Below are 15,670 nucleotides of genomic sequence, written 5' to 3' on the forward strand. Positions count from 1 at the left end.
ATTTATAAAGCGCCATAAATCTAAACGGTGCTGTACAAAACCAAGTAAAATCAAGACTATAAAAGCCTGCCTACGGCATACAATCTAAAAGTTTGTTGTATATAGTTGAGTATATATGATATATGTAACAGGGGAAAACATAGATACATGGGAACATGGGGATATTGTCCCATTGCTCCTGCTGCAAACAATTGTTGGCTGATCAGTTCATAGACCTCCCATCTGTGTGAGTTGTCTTCCATGAAGTCCAAGCCTGTCAATCTGGCTTGAATCTCCTCCAAGCCACTGGCTTGTTGGAAGAGAGGCAAGCCAGACTTCCAGGTTTGAACTTCATATAAATGATACATGGATAGAAGAACTATAGTTTGTTCAGCCCATGCCATGTGTAGCAAAAGTGATTGAGACAATACGAAGTAGAAGCTGACATGTCCACTATATGCCAGAGTTCTATGGAATTTCCATCTTGCTGGTGCATGCAAATGGAGTCACAAACAGTGCTTGAGTAATACATTTTCTCTAGAAGCAGCATGTGCCTTTCAGTTCCATGGAAATTTACTTCTATGTTTATCCAGGGGGAAATGGATGAAATATCAGAGGGTACTAATCGAGCATTTCAAAATTAAGTACAGCCTTTTACAAACTTTATACAGGCAGTGTGAGAACTAGATGTTCAGAGGGGTCAGAGGCCTGTTACAGACTGCCAAAATAAAGCTGCTTCGGGTCTCTTTGGAGGTATGCTATTTAAATGATGCATGGGTCCTAAGAGTCCGGAGGTCGCGTCAAAGCCACACTCCATTCTTAAGCACTGGAGTGCAGCTTTGGTGCAGCTTCCGGATACTTAGGATGCATGCATCATTTAAATAGCATACCTCCAAAGAGACCCAAAGCAGCTTTATTTTGGCAGTCTGTAACAGGTCAGAGAGATGGGGCCACAGAGGACTGAGAGAAGGCAGCTGTGGAAAAAGAGATAATCCTAAAACAAGAGAACCCTTGAATAGGTATTGTCATCATCATTCCTAGATACGGCTCCACATAAATGCCCCCTCCCTTTCCATGCTATTTCTGATTCTGGTACTAAATTTTCTGTTAAAAAAGTAAAGCCCCAAAACACATAAACTTAACTAAGGTTAATGAGTTATGTGTGGATTGTTTGCCTTCAAGTCATTTCCAAATTATGGTGATCCTAAGGTGACTCTATGACAAGGTTTTCTTAGCAATTTCTTCAGGAGAGGTTTGGCAATCCCATACCTTGAGGCTAAGAGACTGGGACTTGCCAAAGGTCACTCTTGGGTTTTCATGGCCAAGCGGGAATTTAAACCTTGTTCTCCACAGTGTAGTCCAACACTCAAACTACTATACCATACTACTGTATTAAAACTAACCAGACCATACATCCTTGGTTCATGCCTTTAATACACAATGAGTTAATGTGGGTATATGCTACCTCAACTCCATAGACAATGCAATATACTGTGACTGTCTTGCTTCTATGTCTTTCCTATTCCTCTCCAACTTGGGCCATGTTTCAGTGACTCCCATGATGGTTCAGTAAACCTATTTTTAGCATAGTCAACCACTTCAACATTCCTAAATTATCAGAAAGAAGATGACATGTGGATCTTCCTTTAAAATGGATAGGGACATCTGCTGTAACTCTTCATCATTTTCAGTTTGGCACTTTTACTTGCTGAACAGCCAACCCACCAAGTGGGAGCTCATACACAGGTAGATAGAACTTGTAAGGTCTCCTACTTAAAGTACTGATAATGTGCCATTTGAGATACTGCTTTCAAAGCAGCATGAATGGCAAAATACATACAGACACATTGGAGGCAACAAGCCATAACAAGGTCCAGAACTTGTAAAATGAGCAGCACAAGTCTGGAATAAGTAAGTTCAAGGCACATCTAAATGCCTGCACCTGCATCCACAAGCAGCCAAACTCTCTGGAAAATCACCAATTTTATATTTCCCAGCCACTAACATCAATTGAGAAACATGAGATTCCACTCACTAGAAACAATATCTCAGAAAGAAAAGTAATTTGGTCTTTACAGGAAAAACATCAACAAGTGGGATATTATCTTCCTGCTCAGTCATGCTGACTGACCTTTCCTGGAAAATCCAGGCAATTGGTCATTCAGATGTTATTTTCCATATGCATTCCTTGGAAAAGCAAAAGGATTACATCAGAATTAGGCCCCAGATAGTTACTGTTAACAGATATGGAGTCATTGGCGGGAAAAATAATATTGGCCTAGGGGATGGGAAAAGGGAGTGGTGGTGGGGGGTGCTGGTTAATTTTACAAGCATAGATTTTCACAAGGCTGGCCAAAAAATTCTTTTGGGAGTGTATTTCAGAGACTTGCATTTTGGAGGCACTTCAAACACCATTATTAAAGTAACTCTGCATTCAGTATTTCTAATACATGAGAATAAACATTCTTGCCTGGAAACTCCAGAAATAAATCCAAGTATGGAGTATTTAAAGTCATGAGTCTGAAAAAGCTGAGATTCAGGGAAACCTTTATTATTTCCAAGAGGAAATCCGGCACCTGTCTGAGTTTCCATATACACATTTTCTGAGAATTTCAGATGAAATAAGGCGGTGTCAGGGTGAATGTGTGGCTGACGGCCAAAGCACACTGAAAAGACTTTATCTGCTAATAAAGGGCAAAGAGATGTTTGCCATGCTTGAACAAAACCAAAACAAAAAGCTGCTCCTTGGTACAAGTCAGCCTTAGTCTTAGGTCCCTTCCCTTTTTTTTTCTTTACCTGCTCTTGTTCCTGGGACAATGCCTTTACAAATTACAATCTGGTGTTTCTAAATACAAGTGTAATGCCAGTACAGCTGCGTAAAACCAGTGGTTTAATGTTACAGAGTACTTCATTTCTATGTCGCATTTGGCCAATTAAACCAAGGAAACACAAGCCCAAGCCTCTTGAGAATTTTTCTGGCAGAAAAAGTATGTGAAAATTGGCATTTGGGCATCTCAGCCAGGTCTTCAAGGAATCATATGACCAGAAGGTGTTTGTGCATAAGCTGCCCAAGCTGTTGGCAGTTGGAAAAAGCTACCTCATTATTTGGTCTGAGTTTAGCTCAAGACAGTTGGGGGATACACCTGTTGAAAAAGGATTCCTGGGCCACATCCCAGACTGTGACAAATACTCTTTGACTGGAGTTCACGCGGAGTACATTCTGATGCAAGAGGCCCACCTCTTCCCTCAAGGCCTCACTCTACCCGCCACATGGGGAAGGGGAACTCAGTACTCCTAAATTAGCAAAGGTAGGTAGCAGGGGGAAAGACCCATTATTACTTCATACGATCCTTAAAACTAGAGAGGCTGCAATACCAAGTTATGTTTGTGTATACCCAACAAGTTAAGGGAGACTAACCATATTTAACTGTTGGACTATGGACAGACAGATAAAGGCTACTCACATCCATGGCTACCATTAGAACAAAGCATCAGTGAGCATACAAATGGAATCCTCATACCTAGAAACGCTCTATATAAAGTAGGCATGGGAATCATGTAGCCCTCCAGATGATGTCGGACTGGAACTCCTAGCATTCCTCACCACTGGCTATACTGGTTAGGGTTGCTGGGACTTGCAGTCCAACATCTGGACAGCCACAAAACTCCCAATTCTTTAAGTGTGGAGCATGTCCCGTTTTTAATTGCTAAATTAAGAGTATTCTTATAAATCTTTATAAATGATGGAAGGTTTCTGTAACAAGGGACAAATTCAATAATATAAAAATACAAGTAACCCATCATTATGATCTACACATTCGGAAGGCTATGTGCTGGCTCACTCACTTTCAGGAACAGATTCTGCATGGAAGGGGAGCACAAGTAACTATGCACAACATTATGGCTTCAGTGAAACACATTATACAGAGTAAGACTGTATACTCTTACGTCTTACACTTTATAAAGAAGGATGGTGGCCATGGTAAAGGCTTCAAAGCTTTCTTACTCCAGCATCATGCATGCAAGTAGTTCATACCAGGTCAATGTTTGAACTTGCCCCAGCATCCCACAGAGTCAGCAAATAATCAAACCTAGAGGCAAATGTTTGGGTATACATAAACATAACCCACCTTGAATCCCATTGGAGAGAGAAGGCGGGATATAAATCTTTAAAATAAATAAATAACATAAATAAAATAAAATAAAAATCACCAGGTTCCTCAGGAGTATTTGCATCTGGAAATCAACCATTTCCCAAAGAGAAAATTTTCTCAGCCCTATAGGAATTAATCCAGTTGTTCAGTTGTTCTGACAGTATAGTAATTACTCTTGCACAGGAATTCTATAAATGTGGCTACCCATTACATTCATCACATCAAAAGAAGCCAGACAGAAGCTAAGCTCTTACTGCTGATAAATCTGACAGTCCCCTGGAGTAAGGCAGAGAAGTCTGGAGCAAAGCAGTAGCCTATGGGCCCCTTTTCCCTACCATTCTTTCTCTAGTGGCCAATAGTCCATGCTCATTCCTCTTTCAGCCTCTCTGACAAATAACTGCACGAAAGCTGGGAATTAAAGGACCTGTGATTCACAAAAGTAACTTTTCCAAGCTCCGCTCCTGCATTATTCCTGCATGGCAGAGGATTAGACTTGATGGCCCTTGAGGTCTTTTCCAACTCGATGATTCTATGTGTTTGCCTCCAAAACCCCTTTTAGACTTTTCTACCTCTTTAAAAGGCAGCACAGTACTCTCAACACTCAGAACCTGCTTTACACATCTCTGTTTTGAATGCAATGAAAATGATTTGCAGATAACCTAAGATTACACACAAGTGATCTTATAGAGGCATTAGGGAATAGCGACAGAATGTTAACATGAAGACTTCCATTCCAAACATCTGTTTGGGGCTGGCTGCCTTCCAAAGTGCAAGGGACGTTGCACTGCCAGTAGGGACAAAGCCTGGATTATCAGCCTGACAAGAAGGAGGTTCCATTTCACTGGCAAGCAACCAAAATTGTTATAGAGGACGCCAAAAGTCTACCTAGAGTCCTAATGCATTCATTCACTGGCTGCCCAACAAGATAATCAAAATCACACCTCAACCCCCTCCTGCACTTACCATTCACAGCTTTTTCTATCAACTCTTCACAAGCATTGAAGTCTCCCTTCAGGACTAACTTGTCATGAAGGTCTGTCAGCATGGGATGCTCCAGTGCAATCTTGGTTTTCTTCTGCAGTGATTCAAATGCCTCGGTGTAGTTGTGCTGGCGAAAGTGCTTCAAACAGAGGCGAATGGCTTCCTGTTCACGGTACTACTGGAACACAAGAAAACCTATGAGAACAGCACCACAGCTCTCCCAGCCTAACAGTGTTGAGTAATTTGCCTACAGACTTTGGTTTAGATTGCAAGAGGACCCAAGCCCTTGGAATGCATGCGGGATAATGTTAACAGGGTCACAAGGCAACGCTCAATATATCTCTACATAATAATAATAATAATAAAAACTTTATTTATATACCGCCTTTCCTGTAGATCAAAGCGGTTTACAATATAACAGTTGTGTGACACATGTCACGATACAAACAGTACAATATTTTGTTAATTACAAATCACAATTTCATACAGATTGCATAAAAACCTGAGCTATATACATACCATTAAAACCATCAGTTATGGGGGCGGGGGCTTCCTCATCTAAACAAAGTTGGGAGGGAAGGCTACTTGAAAAAGGTGAGTTTTTAATGCCCTCTTAAAAGCTTCTACTGTGGGACAGAGTCGGATCTTTTCTGGGAGTGCGTTCCAGAGGGTCGGGGCTGTCACCGTATAGGCCCTCCAATGAGTTGCTGCTTGTTTTACCTTGGGGCAGTCAAGTAAAAGTTTCCCCGTTGTTCTGAGGGTGCGGGGCGGATTATGTAGGGAGAGGCGCTCCCTTAAGTAACTCGGGCCCAAGCCATATAGGGCTTTATAGGTAATGACCAACACTTTGTATTGTGCCCGGAAGCTAATAGGTAGCCAGTGGAGAGATTTTAATATAGGTGTTATATGGTCTGATCTTGGGGTACCTGTGATCAATCTGGCTGCAGCATTCTGAATTAGTTGTAGCTTCCGAACCTGGTACAAAGGTAGCCCCATGTAGAGCGCATTACAGAAATCCAAGCGAGAGGTTACCAGTGCATGTACTATAGTTTCAAGGTCCTTTCTGTCCAGACAGGGGCGCAGTTGGCGTATCAGCCGCAGCTGGTACCAAGCACTCCTGGCCATCGCATCTATTTGAGATGATAATTGTAGAGATGAGTCCAGGAGTACCCCCAAACTGTGAACTTTATCCTTTAGGGAGAGCATAACCCCGTCCAGGATAGGGTGGCAAATTTCCCTGTCTGGGCTTGGGGTACCTATCACAAGTACCTCTGTTTTCTCTGGATTCAGCTTGAGTTTGTTTTCCCTCATCCAGCCCATTACTGACCCCAGGCAGGCATCCAGAGAGGAGGTGCCATCCTTAGTCACTGTATCAGTCGGAGACATGGAGAGATAGATCTGGGTGTCATCAGCGTACTGATAACACCATGCTCCATGCTTCCGGATGATCTCTCCCAGCAGCTTCATGTAAATGTTAAACAGCGTGGGGGATAGAATGGCGCCCTGAGGAACGCCAGATGTCAGCTCCCTTTTACAAGAGCAACTATCCCCCAGCCTCACCGACTGGAACCTTCCTGAGAGGTAGGATCGGAACCACTGGAGCGCAGTGCCCCCGACACCCAACTCTCTCAGGCGTTCCAGAAGTATACCATGGTCGATGGTATCGAAGGCCGCTGAGATGTCCAAAATTACATGTGTAATTTATATCCTTTTCTTTCACCAGAGAATTCAGGTTGGTATATATCAGTGGTTCCCAACCTGTGGGTCGGGACCCCTTTGGGGGTCGAAGGACCCTTTCATGGGGGTCGCCTAAGACTATTGGAAAACATCTTTTTAGTTACAGTTATGAAGTAGCAACAAAAATAATTTCATGGTTGGGGGTCACCACAACATAAGGAATTGTATTAAAGGGTCGCGGCATTAGGAAGATTGGGAACCACTGGTATATATGAATCTATCCAAGTTCATCCTCATAACCACTCTATGAGTAATTGATTTCTGACCTCTTTTTACTACATACAAAATTCTAGTCATAGTATCATAAAAGCCTTTTAAAACAAACAGCTTTCTGTAACTGTGGTGTCTTATATCCAGAGATGGCTCTGCACTATTTTTCTTCTCTCTATTTTTAAAATTTCAAACGCTAATCATTACAATGGTTACATTGTCAGACTCACTAAAATTAATCCAGAACAATGAATATTTCTACTAACTATCTACAAAGACATTTGAAGCTACTTTATAACAAGTTAGGCCACTGGTTCATCTAGCTCAGTGTTTCCTGTACTGACTGGCAACAGCAAAGTTCTTCCAATTAGACACTTTGTGCAGAACCAGTACTCAAAAGATGAAATTCAGTTTCCTTTTTTTTTCTGATGAAACTGCTTTCTCTCTGCAGAACAAAGAGGAAAGAAAGTGTTCCTCCTCGCTGTAAACCTTCCAAAACTGCTCCAGGGGATTTAGACATCCTCTGGAGCAAGTTAGCAGGAGGCACTGGGACCTACTGAGGTGGGGAGGTGACAGGGAGAAAGTTCCACTGTGCAACTGGCTGTATGCTCACATGGTGTTGGATTGTGTCCAAGGTCTTTTTTAGTTTTAAACAGGTCAAACCAGGTTGACAATTGTATAATTTGATGTAAGTCACTAACTTTTTTGTTGTTGTTGTTGCAACCAAGACATGTTACAACTATGACCTCTCACAAAAATATATGTATTTCCATTTGGAAACATATGCACTGCTCAAAAGAACCAACACATTTTTCAAAAGCACTTCACATTCACAGGCACTCTGCCAAACCTGAAGAGCCATGTCAAACTATTAATTCTGTAAAAGGGGTTTTCCCCCCTTGTTTTTAAATACTGAAAATGTTATGCTGCAGTTGACTAACAGAATTGGCTGTGAAACTTATCTGTTGAGCAAAACTTTAATTGGCCAGTAAAGTGAATATTCTTTCATCATCTCTCACTCATTCCCATTAATCCTGCAGCCATTTCATACACAGGCCTACCTTGCTATACCAATTGAGGCAGGGCTGCACCACGTCTGGATCATCAATGCCACTGAGTTCAACATACCAGATGCTAAAATTGAAGCTGGGACCCCAAGACAGCAGTGGAACTAGAAAAAGATAAGACAGACAGAGGTCATCATGTACTGTAATGTTGATTTTTCATTGACAGCAGGAGTCAAGCTTTGGTTATTTGTCTTCATTCCCAACTGGCCATTCAAGAAAGGAGGACAAAGCAGTCACTCTTGATATGTTATGTCAGTACACAGACAGTAAGATGGATTTGTCCTTATCTAGTTCAGTTCCAGAAAAGAGGTTCGACAAATCACATTACCCCAAAAGATCTCAAAGGACCAGAGTTCAAGAGGGGCAGAGGAAGGAGTAATAAGCTGGCTAGTGAGAAACAAGGATAAAGGGGGGAAATTCATGTGCTGAAGGACTGTGAATAGAGACAATAGTGTTTAGGATGTTTAACCTCTCTTGTTTTGTACAAGTTTGCCATCTGTATGTGTCACTGAAAAAATGTGTATGCTGGAACAGCAAATCAGAAAGCCAACCTAAAACAAAGGCTTACACAATCCCCTCCTCAGTATTTCACAGAGCACCTAACGTAATTCATGTGTAACTAGAAGGAAAGTACCATGATAGAAGTCTCACCCACCTAGAACCATTAATTATGCACACAACCCAATTCAGAACAGGTCGAATGAACTTGCTTAACCAACCCTAACCCACTTTAAAGGTTCATGTCACCAGGACTTGAAAAATGAAGGTGCATGATCCCATCCCACATATTAAGACAGCCTCTATTGCCTCAGATTGAAGCTATGCTCACAGCACCACAAAAGTGCCAACTATAATCCTACCCGGTCCCTTCTGTTTGTATGCTCTTCCCCCCCCTCAGATGCTACAACAGCAAAAAGAAGTCCCTGCAACTTTCTCCAGAGCCCACAACTGAAACAGCAAGACATACTCTTTGATATATCTATCCGTCATCTTGCTTCTAGTGCATAGCAAATACTTAAATATTACCTACATTCTTCTATCATGCATATGTTGTTCTTAATGTTGTGTGACTTCAAGTGTTTCTGACTCATGTGGACCATAAGACAAACCTATCATGAGGCTTTCTTGGAAAGGAGCCCTGGTGGTGCAGTGGTTAAATGCTTGTACTACAGCCACTTACTCACAAACCGCAAGGTTGCAAGTTCGATACCAACCGGGGCTCCACGGTCGATTCAGAATGGCATCCATCCGTAAGTCACTAAAATAAGTACCCAGCCTGTTGGGAGGCAATTGGCTTACACATTGTAAACCGCTTAGGGAATGCTTAAGTGCACTGATAAGTGGTACAGAAACGTACTTGCTATTGCTAAGATTTGTTCAGAGGGGTTTGCATATACCCTACCCCAAACTGCTATAAATGAGCCATGGTGTCATAGAATCATAGAGATGGAAGAGACCGCAAGGGCCATCCAGTTCAACCCCGTCATGCAAGAAATCTCAATCAAAGCATCCGCGACAGATGGCCATCCAGCCTCTGCTTAAAGACCTCCAAGGAAGGAGATTCCACCACTCTCCAAGGAAAAAATGTGGTCCACTGTCGAACAGCCCTTACTGTTAGGAAGTTCCTGCTAATGTTGAGGCAGAATCTCTTTTCCTGTAGCTTGCATCCATTACTCCGGGTCCTAGTCTCTGGAGCAGCAGAAAACAAGCTAGCTCCCTCCTGTGAAATCCCTTCAAGTATTTAAAATGGGCTATCATATCACCTCTTATCCTTCTCTTCTCCGGGCTAAATTATTATTATTATTATTATTATTATTATTATTATTATTATTATTATTATTATTATTATTATTTCCCGCCTCTCCCTGTAGATTGAGGCGGGATTACAGCAATAAAACAATTCCATATAAAATACAATCGTTAAAACAATGACAATACTATTAATTCACTAAGATAATGGATCATCAACTAACATTCATACAATCAGATCAGAAGCGGAGTATTTAAAATGTCTTATAAAAGATCAGGTGGGTAGGCCTGCCGGAAGAGATCTGTCTTTAGTGCCTTTTTGAAGGCATCTAAGGTGGTGATAAGACTGATCTTGTCTGACAAGCTGTTCCACAATCTGGGGGCCGCGGCGGTGAATGTTCTGTAAGAAGTTGTTGTTACTCTGGTTTCTGAGTACTCCAATAGGTTCTTTCCAGATGTTCTGAGAGTGCGGGGTGGATTGTGTAGGGAGAGGCGTTCCCTCAAGTAACTCAGGCCCAAGCCATGAAGGGCTTTAAATGTAATAACCAACACTTTGTATTGCGACCGTAAGCTAATCAGTAACCTATGAAGGGATTTTAACATTGGTGTTATGTGGTCTGATCTAGGTGTTCCAGTGACCAGTCTGGCTAACACATTTTGAACCAATTAAAGCTTTCGGACTTGGTACAAAGGTAGCCCCAGGTAGAGCGCATTACAGAAATCTAAACAAGAGATTACTAGTGCATGTACCACTGCTTCTAGGTGCTTTTGGTCCAGGTAGGGGTGCAGTTGGCATATCAACCGAAACTGGTACCAAGCACTCCTGGCCATCGCATCTACTTGAGATGACAACTGTAGAGATGGATCCAGGAGTACTCCCAAACTGCAAACTTTATCCTTTAGGAGAAGTGCCCCTATCCAGGACTGGTTGACAAATCCTCATCCCTGGACTTGTTTTACCTATCGCAAGGATCTCCGTTTCCTCTGGACTCAACTTGAGTTTGTTTTCCCTCATCCAGCTGATTACCGACTCAAGGCAGGCATCCAGAGGAGAGATGCCATCCTTAGTCACTGCAACAGTCGGAGACATAGAGAAATAGATTTGGGTGTCATCAGCATACTGATAACACCGCGCCCCATGTCTCTGTATGATCTCTCCCAGCGGTTTCATGTAAATGTTAAACAGCATGGGGGACAGAATAGCGCCCTGAAGAACGCCAGATGTCAACTCTTTCTTAGAAGAGCAGCTGTCCCCCAGCATCACCGTCTGGAATCTGCCCAAGAGGTAGGATCAGAGCCACTGGAGCGCAGTGCCCCCAATACCTAACTCCCTCAGGAGTTCCAGAAGGATACCATGGTCTATGGTATCGAAAGCTGCTGAGATGTCCAAGAACACCAACAAGGTCACACTTCCCCTGTTGATACCCAGACGGAGATCATCAACTAAGGTGACTAAACATCCCCATCTCCCTATGTCATTCCTCACAGGGCATGCTTTCCATAACCTTCACCATTTTAGTCGCTCTCCTTTGGACATGCCCCAGTTTCTCAACATCCTTTTTAAATTGTGGTGCCCAGAACTGAACACAATATTCCAGGTGGGGCCTGACCAGAGCAGAATAGAGTGGCACTATTACTTCCCTTTCTATTGATGCAACCTAAAATTGCATTGGCCTTTTTAGCTGCCGCATCACACTGTCAACTCATGCTCAACTTGTGGTCCACTTGGACTCCCAGATCCCTTTCCCACATATAATTCTCGTTCAGCCAGGTGTCACCCATCCTATATCTGTGCATTTCATTTTTTTGCCCTAAGTGCAATACCTTACATTTCTCCGTGTTGAATTTCATTTTGTTAGCTTTGGCCCAGCTTTCTAATCTGTTAAGGTCATTTTGAATCTTGATCCTGTCCTCTGGAGTATTAGCTATTCCTCCTAATTTGGTGTCATCTGCAAATTTGATAAGTATGCTCCCAATTCTGTCATCCAAGTCATTGATAAAGATGTTGAATAACACTGGGCCCAGGACAGAGCCCTGTGGCACCCCACTGGTCACTTCTCTCCAGGATGAAAAGGTGTCATTGTTGAGCTCCCTTTGGGTCCAGCCAGTCAACCAATTACAAATCCATCTTACAGTTGCACTGCCTAACCCATATTTTACTAGCTTGTTTGCAAGAATGTCATGGGGAACCCAGTCAAAGACCTTACTGAAATCAAGATATACTATATCCACAGCATTCCCTTCATCTACCAAGCTGGTAATTCTATCAAAGAAAGAGATTCTGGCAAGTCTGGCATGACTTGTTTCTCTGAAACCAATGTTGACTTTTTGTGATTATGGCATTGCCTTCTAGATGTTCACACATTCTCTGTTTAATGATCTGCTCTAGAATCTTTCTGGTATTGATGTTAGACTAAATGGACGATAATTGTTGGGATCCTCCATTTTCCCCTTTTTGAAGATGGGGACAACGTTTGCCCTCCTCCAGTCTGCTGGGACTTCTGTTCTCCAGTTCTCAAAGATTATTGCCAATGGTTCCGATATTACATTAGCCAGTTCTTTTAATATTCTTGGGTGTAGTTCATCTGGTCCTGGAAATTTATATTCATTTAGATCAACAAGGTATTCCTGTACTATCTCTTTACTTATTCTGTGCTGAAATTCTGTCCTCTGTTCCATTGTCCTCAGGTTGAGCACCCTTTGCCTTTTCTGAGAAGACTAAGGCAAAGAAGGTGTTGAGTAATTCTGCCTTTTCTCTGTCTCCTGTTAGCATTTTGCCGTCTTCTCCACACAGTGGCCCTACCATTTCCTTCTTCTTCCTTTTGCTGAAGACATACCCAAACAAGTCATTTTTGTTGTTCTTAACCTCTCTAGCAAGTCTGAGTTCATTCTGCGTGTTAGCTTTTCTGACTTTACCCCTACACGTGCTTGATATTTGTTTGAATTCTTCTTTGGTGATTTCCCCATTTTTCTTCTTCATTGGAACTGTTTCAAATTGTGCCTTCAGTATCTCCCTTTTAAGAAACTCCCATCTGTCTTGAACTTCCTTCTCTTTTAGTATTCTTGACCATGGGATTACCCTCAGTATTTCTCTAAGTTTACTAAAATCAGCTTTCCTAAAGTCTAGAATGCATGTCTGACTATGCCTGGCTTCTCCTTTCCACTGTATAACAAACTCCAGAAGAACATGGTCACTTCCACCTAAGGATCCCACTCCTTGCACTCCATTAACTAGGTCATCCTTGTTGGTTAGGATCAGATCCAAAACAACTGATCCCCTTGTTGCCTCTTCCACCTTTTGGACAATGAAACTGTCTCCAAGGCCAGTGAGGAATTTGCTAGACCTTGAGGATTTTGCTGAGTTTGACTTCCAGCAAATATCAGGATAGTTGAAGTCACCCATCACTACTACATCTCTCCTTCCTGAGTGTGTAGTCATCTGTTGTAGAAAGACATCATCCAATTCCTCCATCTGACTTGGGGGTCTGTAGCACATTCCCACAATGACATCCCTGTGGTTTCCCTCCCCTTCAATTTTTATCCAGATGCTCTCCACCTGGCTTCCAGGATTGATGTCCTGGATCTCTTCACTGGTGTAAATGTCCCTGACATATAATGCTATTCCTCCTCATTTCCTGTTTGGCCTATTTCTCTTGAAAAGGTTATACCCTTGTATTCTTACATTCCAATCATGAGACTCATCCCACCAGGTTTCAGTAATGCCCATTATATCATATTTGCTTTGTTGTGCTAGGAGTTGAAGTTCATCTTGCTGATTCCCCATGCTCTGTGCTTTAGTGTAGAGACATCTTAGACCATGTGTCCCCTTTAGTTGCTGCCTGTGCAGGGGTTTTTTTTTTTTGTTTTGTTTTGTTTTGGGTTTTTTTGCCTCCCACTTTTGGGTCCTTGCACTGTTTGTCTTGTTCCCTCTATGACAGTTTGACTATTTTCTCCAGCCCTTTTGCCTTCCAGAATATTTTCTCCCTCCCCCACATAACTCAGTTTAAAGCCCTCCTGATCAAATTTTTGAGACTATTAGCAAAAACATTTTTGCCAACTGGCATGAGATGCAACCCATCCCTTGCCAGAAGTCCCTCAAATCATTCTTGGCGGCACCATATGCGGAGCCAGTTATTCACCTCTGTTAAGTTCCTCTCCCTTCCTGGACCATGCCCTTCGACTGGGAGAAGAGATGACATGACAACCTGTGTATCCATCTCTTTCAACTTCCTACCCAAAGCCTCATAATCCCTTATGATATTCTGAAAGCTGTGCCTTGCAGTGTCATTGGTTCCCACATGAACCAAAAGAAAGGGGTAATGGTCAGTAGGCTTGACAAGTCTTGTCAGCCTCTCTGTCACATCACAGATCTTTGCTCCAGGGAGATATCTCCTGAGACATCTTGTCAGGCCCACAAACCATTGGTTCAGTACCTCTCAGCGAGGAGTCCCCCACAACCACCACACGTCTCCTCTGAGGCTTAGGAGCAGCTGTTCCCTTTGGTGGAACTCTCAGGGTCCCCTGCTCTCTCCCTGAAGTCTGTCCCTGCTGCCCTTCCTCATCATCCTTGATAATAGAGAGAGATTCTGTAGCTGCAAACTCACAGAATGTTCCCTGTTTTCCCTACTTCTGCTTGTGACATTCCTCCAATCATCTACTTCTGTTGTATGTGAAATGACTTCCTCCTCCTCATCAACCTCCTCTGTGTGTTTTCTATCCAAGATCCTTTAGTCTGTTCTATCAAAGGAAATCTCTTGCTCCCTAAGATGCTGAAGTGTAGCTACCTGAGCCTCCAGCTGCTGTACTTTCTCTTTTAAGAGGCTACCAACTTGCACTTAGTGCAGGTGAAGTTCCCTACATCCCTAGGCAAGAAGACAAACATCCCACAAGTGTTGCAGGTGACTACAGCAGGTCTTTCAGTGTCTTAAGGAGGCACTGAAACAAGATTGTGGGCTTCTCCTGCTAAACACAAGTGTAAAGATTCCCTGCTGGCTTGGCCTTTGTCCCCAAGCTATGTTAAAGAGCTCAATTAACTGGGACTATAGTTATGTAGAGAGCTCCTGGCTACTAGCTCCTTCCAGAGGCAAGTCTCTGACTCACTTCGTCTAAATACAAGTCCCCACAAGCCCCTTAAGGAAAAAAGTTTAAAGAAAATTGAAAATTTAAAGGAGCCCCTCTCCAACACTCTTTCCAGGCCACCTTCTCCTCTGTACTTGAAAACCTCCTTGACTATAAAAAAAAAAAAAATAGAAGGAAACCCCCAGCAAAATGAACACAGAGAACTAGCCTTCCCTTTTTGCAAGAGAATGGTCTGGAAATCCTCTGCTAGGAGCTATTTAGAATTAGGCCTCTAGCTCCTCTTCTCAGTGGCCCACAGAAATGGGTCACAATTTGAAATGTTTGAAAACTCACTCCAGCAAAATGAACACAGAGAACTAGCCTTTCCCTTTTTCAAATTAAGCTCAGCTATGGAAACCCACTGGGTGACCTTGGGCAAGTCACACTCTCTCAGCCTCGGAAGAAGGCAATGGCAAGCCTCCACTGAACAAATCTTGCAAGAAAACCCTATGATAGGTGCCTTAGGATCATCATAATTTGGAAATGACTTGAAAACACACAACAACAACAACAAATCTGCTGGTAAATCCCAAAGATCAACTAGTAAAATAAAAACATATGTGTGGACTGCAATTCATAAGATATGCTTTGAAATTTCAGAGGAAACATAACACTATGATATTTAGAGAAGAACTTTGGGTCAATTGCTGTCTCAGCCTAACCTCTTCCAAAAAG

General features: G+C 42.5%; 1 protein-coding gene across 3 annotated transcripts in view; it reads right to left on the bottom strand.

The window, feature by feature from the left end:
• MKLN1 (muskelin 1) overlaps window positions 1-15,670 on the bottom strand; it is a 145,243-nt gene that overhangs the window by 80,166 nt on the left and 49,407 nt on the right. For 2 of the 3 annotated variants that reach the window (XM_042467105.1, XM_042467106.1), the window contains 2 exons: window positions 8,123-8,232; window positions 5,097-5,289 (listed from right to left, as the gene is read on the bottom strand). In XM_042467105.1, coding sequence (XP_042323039.1) covers window positions 5,097-5,289; window positions 8,123-8,232 — 303 coding nt within the window. Of the gene's footprint in view, window positions 1-5,096; window positions 5,293-8,122; window positions 8,233-15,670 lie in introns of all 3 variants that reach the window. The other variant, XM_042467107.1, reaches the window with a different exon arrangement.

The sequence above is a fragment of the Sceloporus undulatus genome, chromosome 5, assembly GCF_019175285.1.
Source record: "Sceloporus undulatus isolate JIND9_A2432 ecotype Alabama chromosome 5, SceUnd_v1.1, whole genome shotgun sequence".
NCBI classification, from domain to species: domain Eukaryota; kingdom Metazoa; phylum Chordata; class Lepidosauria; order Squamata; family Phrynosomatidae; genus Sceloporus; species Sceloporus undulatus.